A 16,770-nucleotide genomic window follows, 5' to 3' on the forward strand; every position below is an offset into this window, starting at 1 on the left:
AATGAAGAAGCCTTCAGCGGCTTCAAATAATAGAGAGAGAGTTTTCCATGAACACTCAGATGAAAATTTTCGAAAGGGGGAGGAATTTTCTTTTGTTGGATTTTCCTCTGTTTCAAAAACGCTCCAGAACATATTTCCAGAAGAACAAACAGTTCCTACCTCTTCATCTCAGAGGATTTCTCAAGTTTTGCTTTTGGATACACACTGTGCTCCAGCAGCTGTCAAGGATGAACAATGTTCTGATAAGCAAAGAAACCTCTCATGTGGATCTTCTGACTCCCAATCTTCTTCATGCGAGAAAAGTGATCTTTTAAACATTGGTGCCTCAAAACTGGGAAAAGGATCCGTAATCTGCTTGAACAAATGTCTGATCTCAGGTGAGCTTTACTAACACACACACACACACACACACACACACACACACACACACACACACACTTTATTTTTGTAAAGCTGGATAGGAGCATCAGAGGAGGTGTTTACTTATTTTTAATCTGCAATTTAATTACAATATAACAGGAATAGCAGTTCAGCAGCATGATTGTAGTTTAATTGGATTAATTTACAAAATAATGTGTTTATTCCATATATAGGTTCCTGTTATATTGTAAACTGGTCTTGTAGTACTGTAAAGCACTATAATAAGTAGTGAGTAATTATAAGTACATAAATGACATGCAAGCACACATCCATAGTTTATACTTTTATACACACTGTGTGATTTGGTGTTGAAGGTGCTGAACACGAAGAGCAAATTTCTGAAGCATTCTACAGGAACAGTGTGCACCTTGACCAGGTAATATGTGTGAACAGAACTGTTTATGGTTTGTGTAGCTTTGTGCCAACTAATAAGTAAGTGTGTGTGTGTGTGTGTGTGTGTGTGTGTGTGTGTGTGTGTGTGTGTGTGTGTGTGTGCATGTGTGTGTGTGTGTGTAGGAGAATGCTCACTTTGTAGTGGTGGATATGGTGCTGGAGGTTCTCGAGGCAGCAAAGTGGGCTGTGTCACAAAAACACTCAGACTCCTTTTCCTCAACTGACAGTGGCTATGAAGGTGAAGATCAGATCACTCTGATTTGGGTTACTCTACATTTAGCAAAGTGATATAGATGTTTCACCTGCTGGTCATTCCTTCCTTTCCTGTTTAAACTTTTTGTTTTGCTCTGCTCCTTGCATAGTCATACATCTTCCCCTGCTGGTTTTTCTACTCATTAAACTACATGACCTAAACATTCATGATAAACTCATAAATGTCAATGTAAAAGCTTCACACTAGCCACTATAAATTCATTAACTGTTCTATAAACGTCACTGTAAACTCATAAGCATCACTACAAACATCACTATAAACTCAAACATTACTGTAATTTCATAAACCTTACTGTAAAAATATGAATCTTGTGAAATGTAAATTTCACTGTAAACTCATAAACTTGTTGTAACTATAAACTATTCCACTTCACAGTTATCACCAATATAACCTTTTAAACTTCATTGGAAACTCATAACCTCAATGTAAACTTGACCCTTCTATAATCATCATCATCATCATCATCATCATAATATGTTTAATTTATATAGTGCCTTTCCAGAGCTCAAGGATGCTTTACAATGGCAATACAATAATGCATATGAACAATCATGGACAAACACAAAATGTAAAAAACAATGAACAATCAAACACAAAAAAACTAAAAACACATTACAGATAGTACAATCACTAAGAGCAAAATGCATAGCAACACATTAGGACAAATAACACAGAGAGAATAGATACGTTTTAAATTGAGATTTGAACTCAGAGATGGATGTGATGCTGCGAAGAGTCAGAGGGAGTGAATTCCAGATCTTGGGTGCTACAACGCTGAAACCCCTCCACCCGTAGTAGAGAGACGAGATCTAGGGATAGAGAGGAGCCCAGAGGACCTGAGAGAGTGGATCAGATTGTAGGGGAGAAGCAGTTCACTAAGATAGTAAGGTGCCAAACCATGAAGTGATTTTAATGTAAGCAGGATTTTTTTTTATGTTTAATGCGAAACAAAACCATAGCCAATGCAGTTCAGACAGGATTATTACAGGAGCAATGTGAGCTGAGCGCTTCGTAGGTGTAAGATGTCTAGCAACAGAGTACATATATTGTAACCTAGCAATAGATTTAGCAGGTAAATCAATGAGGATTGCATTGTAATAGTCAAGACATGAGGACATAAATGCATGAACCAGTGTTTCAGCATCTTTGAGGCTAATGAAGGGACAGAGGCGAACAATGCAACAAAGGTGAAAGAATCCAAATTTAGAAACTGAGTTTATATGCGCTTCAAAGGTGAGGGAGGGATCAATGATGATCAATGATTTTTTACAGTACTAGATGGTTTAATGAGAGTATTATCAGTGTCACAAGTAAGGTCACAAAGGATATTTTTAGTAAGTGTTGGTGTTCTGATAATAATGAGCTCAGTTTTGTCCATGTTCAGTTTTTAAAAGTTGGAATTAAGCCATCCTTTTATTTAATTTACACATGCTGATAGTGGACCGGTCTGCAGAGTGGGAGCAGATCTACAAGCTGTATAGATTTGAATGTCATCAGCATAAGAATGGTAACTGAAACCAACCTTACTGTAAACTTCACAATGGAATCAAACATCACAGGGAAGTCCTAAACTTTACAGTAAACATTTAATTCTTCATGTAAATTTCACTGTAGACGCCATTGTGTACTCAAACCTCACAAACATCTATGTAAACACATTTAACCTATAAACTTCCCACAGGTTTTTATACTAAATTCACAGTAAACATCCCTGAAGACTTCCCTGCATCATTATTACCCTAATTAACTTTCATAAACCATAAATCTACTAACAGTAATCTTATAAACTTTATTGTACATTTCAATCTACACTCAAAACCTGTCAATTATTTTTGTTGTAAACATGTCAAATTGCGACCTCACTACTAATTCAGTTGTACACTTTACTGTAACTTCAATTTCTAATCATTTTTAAAAGTTTTATTTTTTGTTGTTTTTTGTCAGAACTCTATGACCATAGACTCTCAAACAGAAGTTCCCAGAGTTTAGTCCACAGGTATGTATGATATTCTGATATAATGATTTACATGTGAGAAGGTTTTACTTGTTCGGATGCTCAGGTGTGTTTATGTCTGTGTGCATCAGATGTTCAGCAGAAATTCTCGCTCAGAACCTGCTCACAGAACTCGAGAGGTGGTGCATTTCCTCAGAAGAGCTGCTAGGGGAAGTGAGAATGTGAACACACACGCACAAACACACATACGCACACATACACATACACTCAAAGTGCTCCCACAAACTTTGCAGTAATTTCAGTCGTTTTTAGTAAACTGTTATATAAAAACAAGTAAGTTTTTATTCATTTTATTTTAATTGTATTCAATTTTATTCAGTAGTCTAATAATTTCTAATAATTTATTTTTACAAAATAAACAGCCAGATTCAAGAACAACCAGACCTGAGTCCTGTTTATATGTCATCAAACACTAACACAGTATTCTACTCAGCAGATTCTTTTTATTTAGTAAAAAAAAATATTATAAAATGGAAACAAATCCATTGTTTAGCAGTGTGAGAGGTCCTCGTCTAAAGATTTCATATGAAATCTCACTGAATATCTTGTTCACACACCACTGAAACTAAATATTTCATATAATTAGAGTAGCATACAATAAGTAGCTTCCAAAAACACTGTGTCTGGAGTTTTTTTCTCTTAATGACCGATACACTTCATGTACTTTATCATCACTACTGCTTTTAGTCAATAATAACACGTGGTTTTGGCCCATTATGTAAAGAATAACAGTATTTTTAATTCAACTCTTATAAAGTAGATGCTTTATAACAAATTAATTAAAAGATAACTTTTAGTAGTGTTCTGAGACCACGGAAGTTCAGTGTGCTGACAACTATCTTTATTTTGCTTATAGTTTCCCTTGGTTACTGTCTCCCTGGCGTCAGGAGGCGAAGCCAGCTTGAGTGATGAGATCCGTCAGAAAAGCCGAATGAGGGGGCCGCTGATGTGGACTCCACCCCAATTTCAGATAATATCCAGTGTGAAACCGTCACAGAGGTGATTCAGAAATCGCTGCATATACAAATATTTTCTTATATAATATCTGCAATACTAGTTCTATCTGTATGTCGCATCCACATGTGGATTATTTTTTCAAGGTGTGAGTTAGTTGTTTCATATTTTCCCTGATTGTGTGTACATTACAATCTAATTTTACAGTAATGTTTTATGATGATATTGTAGTAAAAAAAATTGTTTAGCTGTTCTTATTCTTATTGAACAAAAGCAAATTAACCCTGGTAGCTGCTCATTCAGGATTCAGCTTTATCATACATCATTGCATCACTGAAACTAACTAAAACTAGCTATCACATATCACACCTAGCATCTGAAAATCTTCTATACATCACTTAATCAAAACAGGATCAGGAGTTCACTTACATTTCTACATGTATTCCTTGAAAGTTTTCTCAGTGAACATGAAGGATTTCCAAGAAGGACAGACTCGCTGCTCCTTCCAATTATACTATAAATTATTATGAATTACAAGATACTTATTATGAATACGTTTAAAGAATTAGATGCCTTTTTGTTTGTGTTGACTTTATGCTTTCAGTGTCTTTTTATTTTATTTTATCTTGTATTGCACAGGCGCAGTGATGTCATTGCCTCTCAGCAATTCCTTTGTGCTGGCTGTGGGACAGAAATCGAGCCACGTAAGTCATTTTGGTAGTATCACAAACTTTTGTGTTACGTAAATGATGAAGATAAAATAACTTTGCACTTTATTTCAATACACAGTTGTAAAAATTGTCCATTTATTAACCAACTTGCTGATGACAATTTCTCAGTGTTAAAACTGATGTATGGTCAAAAGTCCATCTGTCACAGTAAGCACTCTGATAAAATAATGATTATCAAAGAGTGTTGACGAAAAGGATTTAATCTGGTTTACCAACTGGCATATTGTTTAAAATGCTCTCCTTAGAACACTATACCTATATGCATTAGGGGTGTAACACAGTGACACTCTCTGTATCTGCATTCAGATGTGAATTAGAAGTGCTCGTGCGCTAAACTGGAAAGTGGCAGTGTAAAGTCAGTCAATTGTGATCATATGATACTATGTAAAGTGATTTTTGTTTTGTTTTTTAAAAAAAAGAAATTTCTGTCTTTTTTTGTGTTCTGTCTTTTTCTTTCTTTATCTGTAAGGTCAGTTATTTACGACATTTATTCACCAAATAAGAAGGTGCACTTCATAAAAAAGCACAAAAAAGTGTGCGAGAATGATCTCCACTGTAGTTTTTATTCTAGTTTCATGTGATGTAGCTTATTTTAATTTTTTTTTTTAAATATATGAGTTTGCCATAGTTCAGTCTATAGATCTATATATCAGTCTATAGATATGTTAATAAATCTAGTCTATAATAAATGTAAAAAAACATTCCTGCTTCATCCATTCCTGGATGATTGGATTACAAACTCCTGGATGCCTTGTAGTGCTTGCGAGGACCCATGTAGACACCTTACCACAAGTAATAAGTGACCACTTGTCCCTGGAACCTTCTCAGTGAGTTTCCACCGGCTTGGTGTTGGTTCTGAGTAACAGAGCACTTGGCTGTTATCCTATGTTCACAGGATCATGGTTACATGCGTAAATAGCATTCTATTTCACCTGTCCTAACCACTAGGGGAAGAGTTTAAATATCAGAAAAATAACTTTTCCTGACTCAGCCTAGGACTGAAAGTGTGCTAGGATATGATCACCATACTCCCTCAACTGGGAGGGGCATTGCTGACCTTGTAGAACCTGGAAATGTGTACAGTGACACCCAGGTAGCTGCAGTTACACTAGTGCAGAAACACTCCTTGTGAAATGGCACATAAAGGTAGGATTTGGCTTCTAGCCTGTTTCTTAGGTCATAGTGATGATATGTCACACAGTGGGCCAAACTACTTAGACAGGACACTGTGTCTTAGCACAGTAAAAGATAAATGAATAATTACATTAAATGTTCTACTTATTGACCTGAGCAGAGCACTGTGAGATCATTCACTTGGTTCATAAGATACATAACCTTAGACAGGAATCCTGGTTTGTGCCTCAAGGTTAATTCCAGAACCCTCTGCCATTCCCACAGATCAAACTTATCTCACTTTTTCTGCCGTGATTGCCAGCACAAAGGGCTGTCTTTAATGGTACCTATTCCAAACCAACGTACTGTACGTGTTCATATGGAAAGATTTTAACAAACACCAACAGAAGGGGGAGATCCCATGCCTGACTCTTAAGGAAAGTGGCAGATAGAGGGTGGCTCCCAGCATACAAAGCCAACTCTCATACTTCATTCCCTGAATTGCTATGACATAGTCATCAGTCTGCCCACTGTACCATGAAGCCAAACCCATAGCACAAATAGTCTGGGTGGGGTGCCACAGCTTTCCTTTTGTCTATGACAATAAGCCTGCCCAGGAAAGATTTCCCAGGGTGTCTCAGCCACTAGATCAGGAGTGGGAACCAGGGTTTCACTGGCTATTTTGGAGGCTTTTCACAGAACCTTGTGGTTCCATTGCTGAATGCTGTGTAGGATGGGCAGAATCAATGAAGGATCTGGGAACATAGACAGTAGGTCACAAGGTCAATCGTGGGCTACTGCATTTTGTCGCAGAGGGGCAATAGGGAAAACAACATTCAATGGTGAACTGACTCAGCATTGGTAAAGAGGTCCCTCTTTGCCTGGAAAAAATTTCCCAGATCTGCTGCACCACCTCTGGGTGCAAACGTCACTCTCCTTGGAGTAAGCTCTGCCTTGACAGGATGTCCACTTGCACCACTGTGCTGACCCAGCTGGTAAGTGTCACCCTGGTGATTAACGTATGTGATCACCACTGTGTGGTTGGAGCAGATCAGGATGTGTCTCAACAGAGGAAGAACTTAAGGGCCAGCAAGGCCACCCTCAATTCTAACACATTTCCTCCGGAGAGTTGGAGCTCATTCTGCTCTCACTGAGATGAGGATGAGGATGAGGGTTTAGTTGCAGGTTAATTAATTAATTCGAACAGTCTAAGCATTCTTAACAGTAGCTGGAACCACCCGTTGCAGCCTACCTAAATTGACTGGCAAGCGTGATAATATTAACCACACATTGGGATGACAAGATGGCTGGCATTCCCACTGCAATTAATCATTTAGTCTGTTTTTGTACTAGGGATATTTCCAAGTTTACCTTGAGACTGATTAGTGTAATGTGTGCAGGGGGGGATTTGTTCAGAACAGCCTATTCCTGGGTGGAGACCCATCTGAACCCTATGTCCAAGGCAGTACCTTTATAATGATAATGAGTCTTTATTGGTCACATATACAGTACATTACAGCACAGTGAAATTCTTCGCATGCCCCAGCTTACAAAATATATTTCAAATTGCTAAAACATTTTTTTAAAGTACTTGAATGGAAACCTGGCTGTAGAAGTCTATTTCAGATGTGTTCCTGTTCCATTCTCACATTTGTCCTCTAGGTTACATGAAGAGGTTGCGATACTGTGACTACCTGGGCAAATATTTTTGTGATGGCTGCCATGGTGGAGGTGAAGCCATAATCCCAGCACGTGTTTTGAGCCACTGGGATTTTGGACGATACACAGTGTGCCAGTTTTCCAAGCAGCTATTGGAGTCCATTTGGGAAAAGCCACTATTTAAGATCACCAATGTAGCCAAGAACCTGTACTCCCAGGCCAAGGAGGTGCAGAAATTCAGGGTAATTTTTTTAACCTTTGAATTGCCACATAACTAAAGCCAAATGACATATACACAAATAATTCTAATGAATTTTCTACATGAAAGACTAATAAAATTGCATAAATGAGTGGAAAAGTCAGCATATGTATAAACAGGGCAAGTAAAGGGGTAAAGAATCAAATTGTTGGAAGTAAGTACTTATGCATCAACCTTTTCACTCTATTCATGACTATGATTGTGTCTAAAATGTAACAAATGCTGCTTGCCCAGGTTGTATTCAGAGGCAGGAAATCATTGAGTCTGAATGGTATATTAGCATAAAAATTTAATAAAAATAAAATTCTGACTACCTCTTTATACCACAGAATTGTTGATCAGATTCTTGAATCTGATGCATCAGAAGATGTTGATTAATTTTCAGTAACTTTTCAGGTTTGACAGTTGTTCCAGCTGTAATTCAATTATATTGATGCACTTTTACTAATATATTGTCATTTATACACAGCAAAATCACCTATGTTGATTTAACACCCACAGTGTTGAATTTACACCCTACAGTGTTTATATAAGTCCACTGGACTAAATAAACACTCTGGGTATTTTACTGTGTATAGTACTTCACCAGTGTCAACAATCTTGTAACAGTCAGAGATAAAGCTGTAATTTTAAGTCTTCTGACATATAACATGACAAGCTGTGTTTTATTATCTTATTAACTTCAAGAGAGAGAGAAAAGAGAGGCTGGTGTGGAAACAACTGTTTATAGCTGTTACAACCTAAGTGTTAGCAGGAACTAACTTGTTTTGTAGAGGTTCCATGACATTAACGTGCCCATAAAAAAAGAAAAATTTATTCATTTTGAAGAAGCAGGCATTTTGTTGTCCTATATATCCCATAATTCTCTGTATCAGCTTCGGTGTAGCAGCCTGTGTGTCATGTTGATGCCAGAATCAGCGTCAGACTCTATTGCCCAGAGTACACCCCGCTGACAAATACGGCTGCCGTATTTGTACAAATACACCCTATAAAAAGAGTGTATGGACATTCATTTAGTGCAAGTTATCCACTCAGCTCTGTACATTGTATCTGACAAGACTTTAATTCTGTGCTTGCTATACTGGTTTTTGATCTTGTTCGTCCCTCTGGTTTTTTTGTTTCTGGTTTTGCCCTGGATATCCTGTTTGTAAATTAATATTACTATTAATATATTAATTATTATAATAGCATAGTATCACCCGCAACTGCAGCTGTCTCAGCAGCCTGACACTGGTCGCAGAGGACAAAATTATGAGTAATGGTTCTGAAAAAATATTTTACTTCTTACAAGAAATAGTTGTTGTAGTTGTTCTATTTTCCCCAAAGGTATTTTTCCATCTTAGCTAACAAATTTTTAACGTCAGTATCTCAAAAGATATGTTTTTCTCAACAGAAGGAAAGACACCTTGATACAGAGATCAGTGCAAAGCAGAGGAAAGCTCTAGCATTTTAATGACTAAAGGATTTTTCCTTCCTGTTAATTTTTAACATTTAAAAAATATTTTTATCCTCATCTTTAGCTTTATTCAGTCTGAGTCAGTGTCACATTACAGGATATTACTAATAAAGTTCTAAAACTGCCTTTCATGTTTCACACTTGCATTCTTCGCTTCCAGGAGATCCAGGAGCAGCTGATCTCCATTAAGAAGCTGCTAAGAGCATGCAGACTATCTGAAGGGTAAAGTTGATTATATAGTTAAAAATATAATTTAAAAATATTTGTTAAAGAAAAAAAAAACCCACAAAAAAACAGAAATGATTAAATCGTATTCTACAGTTGAATTTTCCAATTCAGTGATGAACTGCTACATTTCTGGTTATATTAAGGTTAGGGCATCAAATACTCTAACAAATATACTTCGAAAACACACAGTTTCATGTCACATGGCTTTGATTGATCTTGGTTCAATCTTGGCAGTTCTATAGACTGACCCATATATTGCCTTAAGTCTTATGTGTTATTCCAAAGTATTGCATGTATTCCAGTCTTATCTTTATAATGTCCCAGACCCTGTCTATGTCCCCCCTGCTGTCTTTTCCTACAAAGGCTGCAGTATTGTGCCACCCCATGATCAGTGTCCCCTCCAGTCTGCTGTTATCAAAGTATTATATGTGTTTCTAGTTCCCTGTGTGTTCCAAGTCTTCCAGTGTTCAGTTTTTAAACATTTTTGTTAGTTTTCCCACTCCTAGCCCTAGTTCCCAGTCCTTCTTTTCTTTTTCTTTTTTTTTCCCTTGTATTTTTCTTGTTTTTTCTTGACTAACATGTCAACCTGCAATCTGAATCTTGTGATTTGTGGAAAAGCCTTAAATAACGTTAGGACATCCCTCTGCCTCTGACTCTCATGTGTGACATCATTCTTTATACATGCAGGGTCCTGGCCGAGTTCCAGCAGATTCCATCGCACCTGAGCGAGGAACTCCACCTTTTCGCCATGGATGACCTCGTCAAGATCAAAAGGGGTCAACTTCTTACCACAGCAAAGGCTGTGATGCAATCTGCAACAAACCATGTGGAGGCTTGTGAGGTGTGTATCAAACTCAGATATGATTATAATTATGTAAGTAGTTGAAAGTATGAAAGTAGTTGTAACATGCGGTAAGTTGGGACTGCATGATGGTTATTAGGGTAATTCCAGAAATGGTTGTGGTAATTCCAGGTAGGGGTGAATTCACAGGCAGACACTATAAACAAGAGTAATCCGTATTCATATAAACACAAAAACAGGTATAGGTCAAAACCAGGAACTATAATTAGGAACTTAGAAGTAAAAAACAAGAACAAGGAAACATGGATAACCATGACTCAGAAACGCACATTTATAAATGACAAAATGTCTCAAAGAAACAAAGACACAAGAGAACCAAACTAATCAAGACCTAACCATAAACAGGTGCACCTAATCATGTAATAAGCAAATAAAGAAATAGTGGGAGAGACAAGACTAAAACATAAACCAGCTGTGTGAGGGACCAAGCAGGCAGATATGAGAACACAGGCTTTTCCACCCATGGCTGATTCTTTCTCCATTTTGCCACAAAGACGTCTTCCAGCGATGCGGCTTCTGCTGCAGTCCCAGGATCACGTTCTTGAACCCAGAGTTGGAGCTCAGGTGACAGCATTCTGAGATATTGTTCCAATATTTTGTTCTCACTCACCTTCTCAGCAGTTTTCTCTTTGAGTTTGACCCACCTGCCATAGAGTCCGTTAAGTCGATTATAGAGTTCCTTTGGACTCTCTGACAGTCTACTTCCAATGAGTGAAACCGCTGTCGATAGGTCTTACAGTTGATATCATACTTCATTAAGATAGCTGCTTTACCTTTGTCATAGTCAATAGAGTCATCCAAGTCCATTTGAACATAAGCAGCTCTTGCTTTGCCAGTCAGTAGGGGAATCAAATGGAATGCCCAATCAGGTTTGGACCACCGACAGGCAATAGCAGTTCACTCAAAAGTGACTAAGAAGTGTTCTATATCATCAGAGGCAGATATTTTTCTAACCTGGGCTCTCTAGTCACTGGTGGGCAGGGATAGTCCTCAGTATGATTGGAATTCCTCAAACGAGATGTACGAGAAGAAGGAGAAGGTCTGTCTACACGGTCTACAGCATGTACCGCTGGAATTGGCAGGGGGTTTGAGCCCACATTAGGCATATCAGGGGTAGGAGAAGTGCGGGCCTGAACCTCCATCTGCTGTAAGCTGAACTGATGCTGGAGGGTTCTGAAACGTTGCTCCTGCTCTTCAAACTCTTGCTTCCTCAAAGCCTCCTGGCCCTCCATCTTTGCCATATGGGCTCAAAACAGGCTGGTCAATTCAGCCACTGATGGCTCCATACTTGACCTTTCCTGGTCTCCTTCCATCACCTATTCTCCAGCTTGCTCCTCATCAACTCGATCCTCATCCTGCTGTGAGGGGATGGCTTTAGGCATGCCTTTCTTCTGCGGCCGACTCATGGCATCAAAAAAACAGCCATGTGGGGTAAACAGAAAAAAAACATTGTGTTCTCTACTGGCTAGATCCTACTGCTGCCACCATATGTGTTTGGGCAAGGGCTGTCATCTTCTTATGTGAGGGACCAAGTAGGCAGACACGAGAACACAAGCTTTTCCACAAAAAATGGGTCTTTATTTTAACCCAAAAATCTTTCAAACAAATCATCAAAAATATACTAAATTAATAAACTCAGTCAAATAGCATAAATAAACTAGACTGAAACACTGAGGTCAACTGAAGAAAACTGAATAGAATAAATTATGAACACTTTGTCTACAGTCTATAGTGAGAAAGCTGGCTAGTTGCTGTCTGCGTCATTGCTGATGATCCCCCGCAGGTTGCTCCAGTCTGTTGCTCTCTTCCACCCTTGTCTGTGTTGCCCTCCTAACTGTCTGAATCAGAGCTCACCAAATGTTTGTAGGCTGATGGTAGAGGTGAGCAGCTCTGAGTTTTCATCTATGGTGCTGCAGCTGTGAGAGTGGTGATTATGTTGCTGACATCCAGTTCTGCCAGCTCCTGAGCTTCCCCTCTCTTCATTCTAGCCTTCTTACACTTCTCTCCACCCTCAGCTCCTCCAGTTCTGTCTTCAGCACAGCCACTTTGGCCTTTACTGAGCAGCAGCCCTCTAAAAGCTTCTTATTATGCTGTACACCACAAAGGGCAATACAGTGCTCAAGTCTGGTCACTACTTTATTCTTATCATCCTTTCCTCCTTTGGATTTGCTCTCACTCATTTCACTACTCTTTTTCTCTGACGCACTCTTTTTTTTTCTCTTCCTCCTGTTTCGTCTTCTACCCTTCCAGCTTCTTCATCCTCCTCCAGAGAGGGCAAGGAAGAAGAGGAAGTGTCTGAATCCTCTGCCTGTTCCCTGTCTTTATCCTTTGCTTTTACTGTTTCTTTCACTTCTTCATCAGAGGACACTTTATCAACATCTTTCTTTTTGTTTGTTTCATTATCACTCTCATCATCACTGCTCTCACTCATTCCTTTCCTGTCTATTTTCCTTGCCTTGTCTTCTTCACTTTCAGAGCTACTCCCAAAGACTTCCTTCTGCACTTTTCTCAACACCTCACTCTCCAGTGACTTTGGTACCTTGATGTCCCCTTTTCATGTTCTCATCTTATGAGCGTCTGCTTTGCTCTTTTTTCAACAACCTTTTTCTTACCCTTGTTTTTCATCTCTTCACCACTCACCTCCTCTAAGCTGTCCGAACTCACACTTTGCTTTGTGTTTCCACCTCTAGCTTTTGCTTTCTTTTGATTTTCTTTGTCTTCATCATTTACCTCTTCATCCCTCACCTCCTACTTGCTGTCAGAGTTTGTGTTTTCCTTTGTCTTTCCACCTCTTTCTTTTGCATGCTAATTTTCTTTGTCTTCATCTGAACTGCTGGAGCTTATGTGATCATCTTCCTCACTATCTAAAACCTTCCCCTTACTTTTCCTCTTCTCCTCCTCCTCTTCATCATTTTCTGAGCTAATTCCCCCCTTCTTATGCCTTTTCACACTATGCTGTTCTTTTATCTTCTTCCTTTGAAATGTTCTTTGCTGTTCTTCTTCACGCTATTCTTCCATGTCCTTATCACTTCCATCTTCATCCCTTTCTTTAAGCTGTTCCTCATTTCCCACTTTCTCTATTCCAGAGTCTGAGGAACCAGGGGGTTCTGGTGCAAAACATGATTTCTTCTTTCTGGACACATAATCTTTGTTTTGTGCCTCTTCGTCATCTTCTGTGTTAGCAGGAGTGTCAAATTACTGAGGTCTGAGCACTTCTGCAGCTCCCGTGAGACGAATTTGCGAATAGCCACCACCTCTGAAACCATCACTAATTTGAAACACTTCGCTGTGCGAAAACGACAAGAAGATATTGCGCAATTCCACGTTTGGCCTGCTCTCTACCGGTCGCATTGTGTCATCATGTACTCATGTTCTGGTGATTAGAAATCATTTTGATCCTTTTTAGATGCTCCAAAATTCTCCACTTTTTTGCCACTACATTAAAAAATAACGCGTCGAAAGCTGTACCAACACAATATCCGAATGTCTTGTCTGAAATACCACACTGATGGCGTGTCTTCGTCCCTGACCTGTCTTTAGTTGAGCGAAGGTGGAATCTGTGACAGTTTTGAAAGTTATTCTTTGCCTGAGTTCAGAATTTTTGAGATTGAACACTAGTATTAAACAAGAAGCATGCTTAATTTGTGGCACTAAACATATTCTTTTTTCAGAGGTCATTCTAAGGTTCTCTCATGCTCTGGTTCAGTATAACTGTTGTCATTTTTCTCATTTCACTCTCTCTCTCTCTCTCTCTCTCTCTCTCTCTCTCACTCTCTAGCTGTGCCAGGCCAAAGGCTTTATCTGTGAGTTCTGCCGTGGAAAAGATGTGCTCTTCCCCTTCCAAACAGACATCTGCACACGCTGCCAAGGTGACCTCCCACTAACCCCAATGGCATGTTTACATTTACATTTACATTTATGACCTTTGACAGACACACTTATCCGGAACAACTTGCAGAAGTGCTTTGAAGTCTCTATCAATAAATACACCCTGATATTAGTCCACTATGTCACAGACTAAGAATATAATCAGTCTAAAAACTCTGTTGGGAGGTAATATAGTAAGAAAAACACAGACAAGTTTTTTTTAAATAAAATGTGCTCATTTAAGTACTTAAATTAAGTTCTTTCACCACACCAACCCCAGTGATATCACATCACTTGGCACATTGCAGTGTTTTTAAAATAACTCATAGTTGAACAAAGCCATTCTTATTTTTCTTCATCAACCATTTTTTCACATTGTGTCAGTATAACTCAGTGCCATCTGGGTAGATTCTGTTCCTACAACCTAACAAACTTCTCTTCCGATAATAAAGGAATCCTCTTTATAATGGTGATCAAGAGAAAATGCTGAGGTGTAATAAAAAGCATAATGAAACTATGATTCTGCGACTAAGTGGAGGACCACCATGGAAATATACATCGGAATTAGTCAGAGATTTCCCCTGCAATCATTTCCTAGCTGAGTAATCGCAAAGTTTGTGATCATGACATCACATGTGTGTTGCCTATAAAAGTTCTACCCTACATTTTGCTGAGTGACCAAGATGTAATAGCACTACCATTCTACTTCCTTATGTTCAAACGACAAGGGGAGTTTCTTTTAGGAACTAGTGGAGGCCATATATCAAAGTTGTCAAGAGTGTTTGTAACACTTCCTGTTGCACATCTCAGACAGTGCATTTCCTGGGCAGTATTTGCAATGCATGCTGATACATGCTGATACCCCATTGTTCTGTGGGGAAGGATAACTATTCAAAAGTCTTGATATTGCTCCCTCTTGAGGATGATAGTCACTCAAGTGTGATGCTGATCCTTAATGAGGATGAGAATCACTCAAGGTCCTGCTACTATTGAAGGTGATAACCATTTTAAGTACTGATGCTGTTTAATAGTGAGGATGAGAATTGCTCAGGGTCAGATGCTGTTCCTGATTGAGAGCAAGGGTCAATTAAACGGTCTCTGCTTCACAAGTGTCCATCAATGACACTACTGTACATTGCTGCCATATCATTGGCTGATTTGATAATAGCATGAATGAGTAGGTGTACAAGTGTTCCTAATAAAGTGTTTAGTGAGTGTATTTCAGATAAGTGGGTATTTTTTAACCAAACAAGTTATTTTTAATGTTCCGAAACTCATGCTTTCTTCCCCCCCTCTCTTTAGCATGTAGAGCTTGTTTCCACACTTCGTGTTTCCGAGATGGAGCCTGTCCTAAGTGCACCCGAATCCAAATGAGAAGAGCTGCCAGGAGATGAAATTAGGAAATAATAATAAAAATAAAAAGTCATGAAATGCTACTCATTTACTTCCAAATGTATAGCTTTTGGAAGTATATAGCATTATTAAGTATAGCATTCTTGAAATTTATACTTTTGACCAGTATTAGATGCTATTGTTTTCTTGTAATACCATGGGGAAGCCTTGAAATTTCATGAAACTATTTTATAGTCTTTTCTATCTGCACATGACTGAATACTGTGTATTCATAGAAAAAATGCCATGCATTAAAAAAACAGATTTTTTTTTTTAAAAAAAAGGTTGCATTTAAAAGCTGTTCTGTTAACTCATGGTGGCCTAAAACACTTCATGTTGGTTTTAGTTGGTCACTCTTCTTTATGTCTGTAATGTATATATGTGTATGTCCGTAATGGTTATGTCTATGTGTGATGTATGTGTAGATGAATACAGGTCAGGAAGGCTCTATATTGATGATATACAATATACTGTATATAACAACACCTTAAGCTCTTTACATCTTCTCCAGACAGTGTTAGTTAATATTGAAATGTTCAAAACCCCAGTGCAATTGTCAACTGGCTCATCTGTTTCTTTTTATTAGGTAAATGAAAAAGTCAGCTCTTTTGGCATATTTTGCAGATATCTTATGGAAAATTAGTACAGAAATGCAGTAACACAATGATATCCTATTGGGACTTTAAATCTGTTAATGACACTTTACTCTCTGCTTCTATTGCTTCCTCTACAATTTCTGAGGTTTTTGATATCTCCTGTCCTGCAATGATACTCTAAAAATACTACTCTGTTATTTCTGATATTTTGCATAAGCACGCTCCTATTAAGACTAGGCCTGTCCCCTCCTCCCACACTTCCCCCTGGTATACACCTTAAAAGTCATTGGTAGATGGCTCGAGCAGCTTTATAGGAAAACTGGCCTTACTGTTTACCATCTAGCTCTCATTGATCACCTCAGCACATACAAAACTGCTCTGAACTGTGCGCGGTTATCTACAATAATCAATAAAGCAAGCAATAGGCCTAAGGTTTTGTTTGACACAATAAATAAGCTCACCCAACCTCCAGCTCATGATGTTCATGTATCTTAAGAGCTCTGTTGCTCTTTCCTGAATTATTAGCAGGAAAATTTAATGCTGTCTGCCGGT

The 16,770-nt window shown here is 38.5% G+C and overlaps 1 protein-coding gene across 1 annotated transcript; it reads left to right on the forward strand.

Annotated features, from left to right (window-relative positions):
• Position 1: 1 nt before the first annotated feature.
• Positions 2-16,640, forward strand: rubcnl (rubicon like autophagy enhancer). Its single transcript, XM_053627873.1, has 13 exons — positions 2-377; positions 735-796; positions 937-1,051; positions 2,526-2,594; positions 3,032-3,083; positions 3,173-3,254; positions 3,958-4,100; positions 4,695-4,759; positions 7,562-7,800; positions 9,434-9,495; positions 10,189-10,342; positions 14,142-14,232; positions 15,533-16,640. Exons 1-13 carry the CDS (start codon positions 2-4, stop codon positions 15,622-15,624), a joined length of 1,602 nt encoding a protein of 533 aa, XP_053483848.1. The 3' UTR covers positions 15,625-16,640.
• Positions 16,641-16,770: the final 130 nt, after the last annotated feature.

The sequence above is a fragment of the Ictalurus furcatus genome, chromosome 6 (assembly GCF_023375685.1).
Source record: "Ictalurus furcatus strain D&B chromosome 6, Billie_1.0, whole genome shotgun sequence".
NCBI lineage: Eukaryota > Metazoa > Chordata > Actinopteri > Siluriformes > Ictaluridae > Ictalurus > Ictalurus furcatus.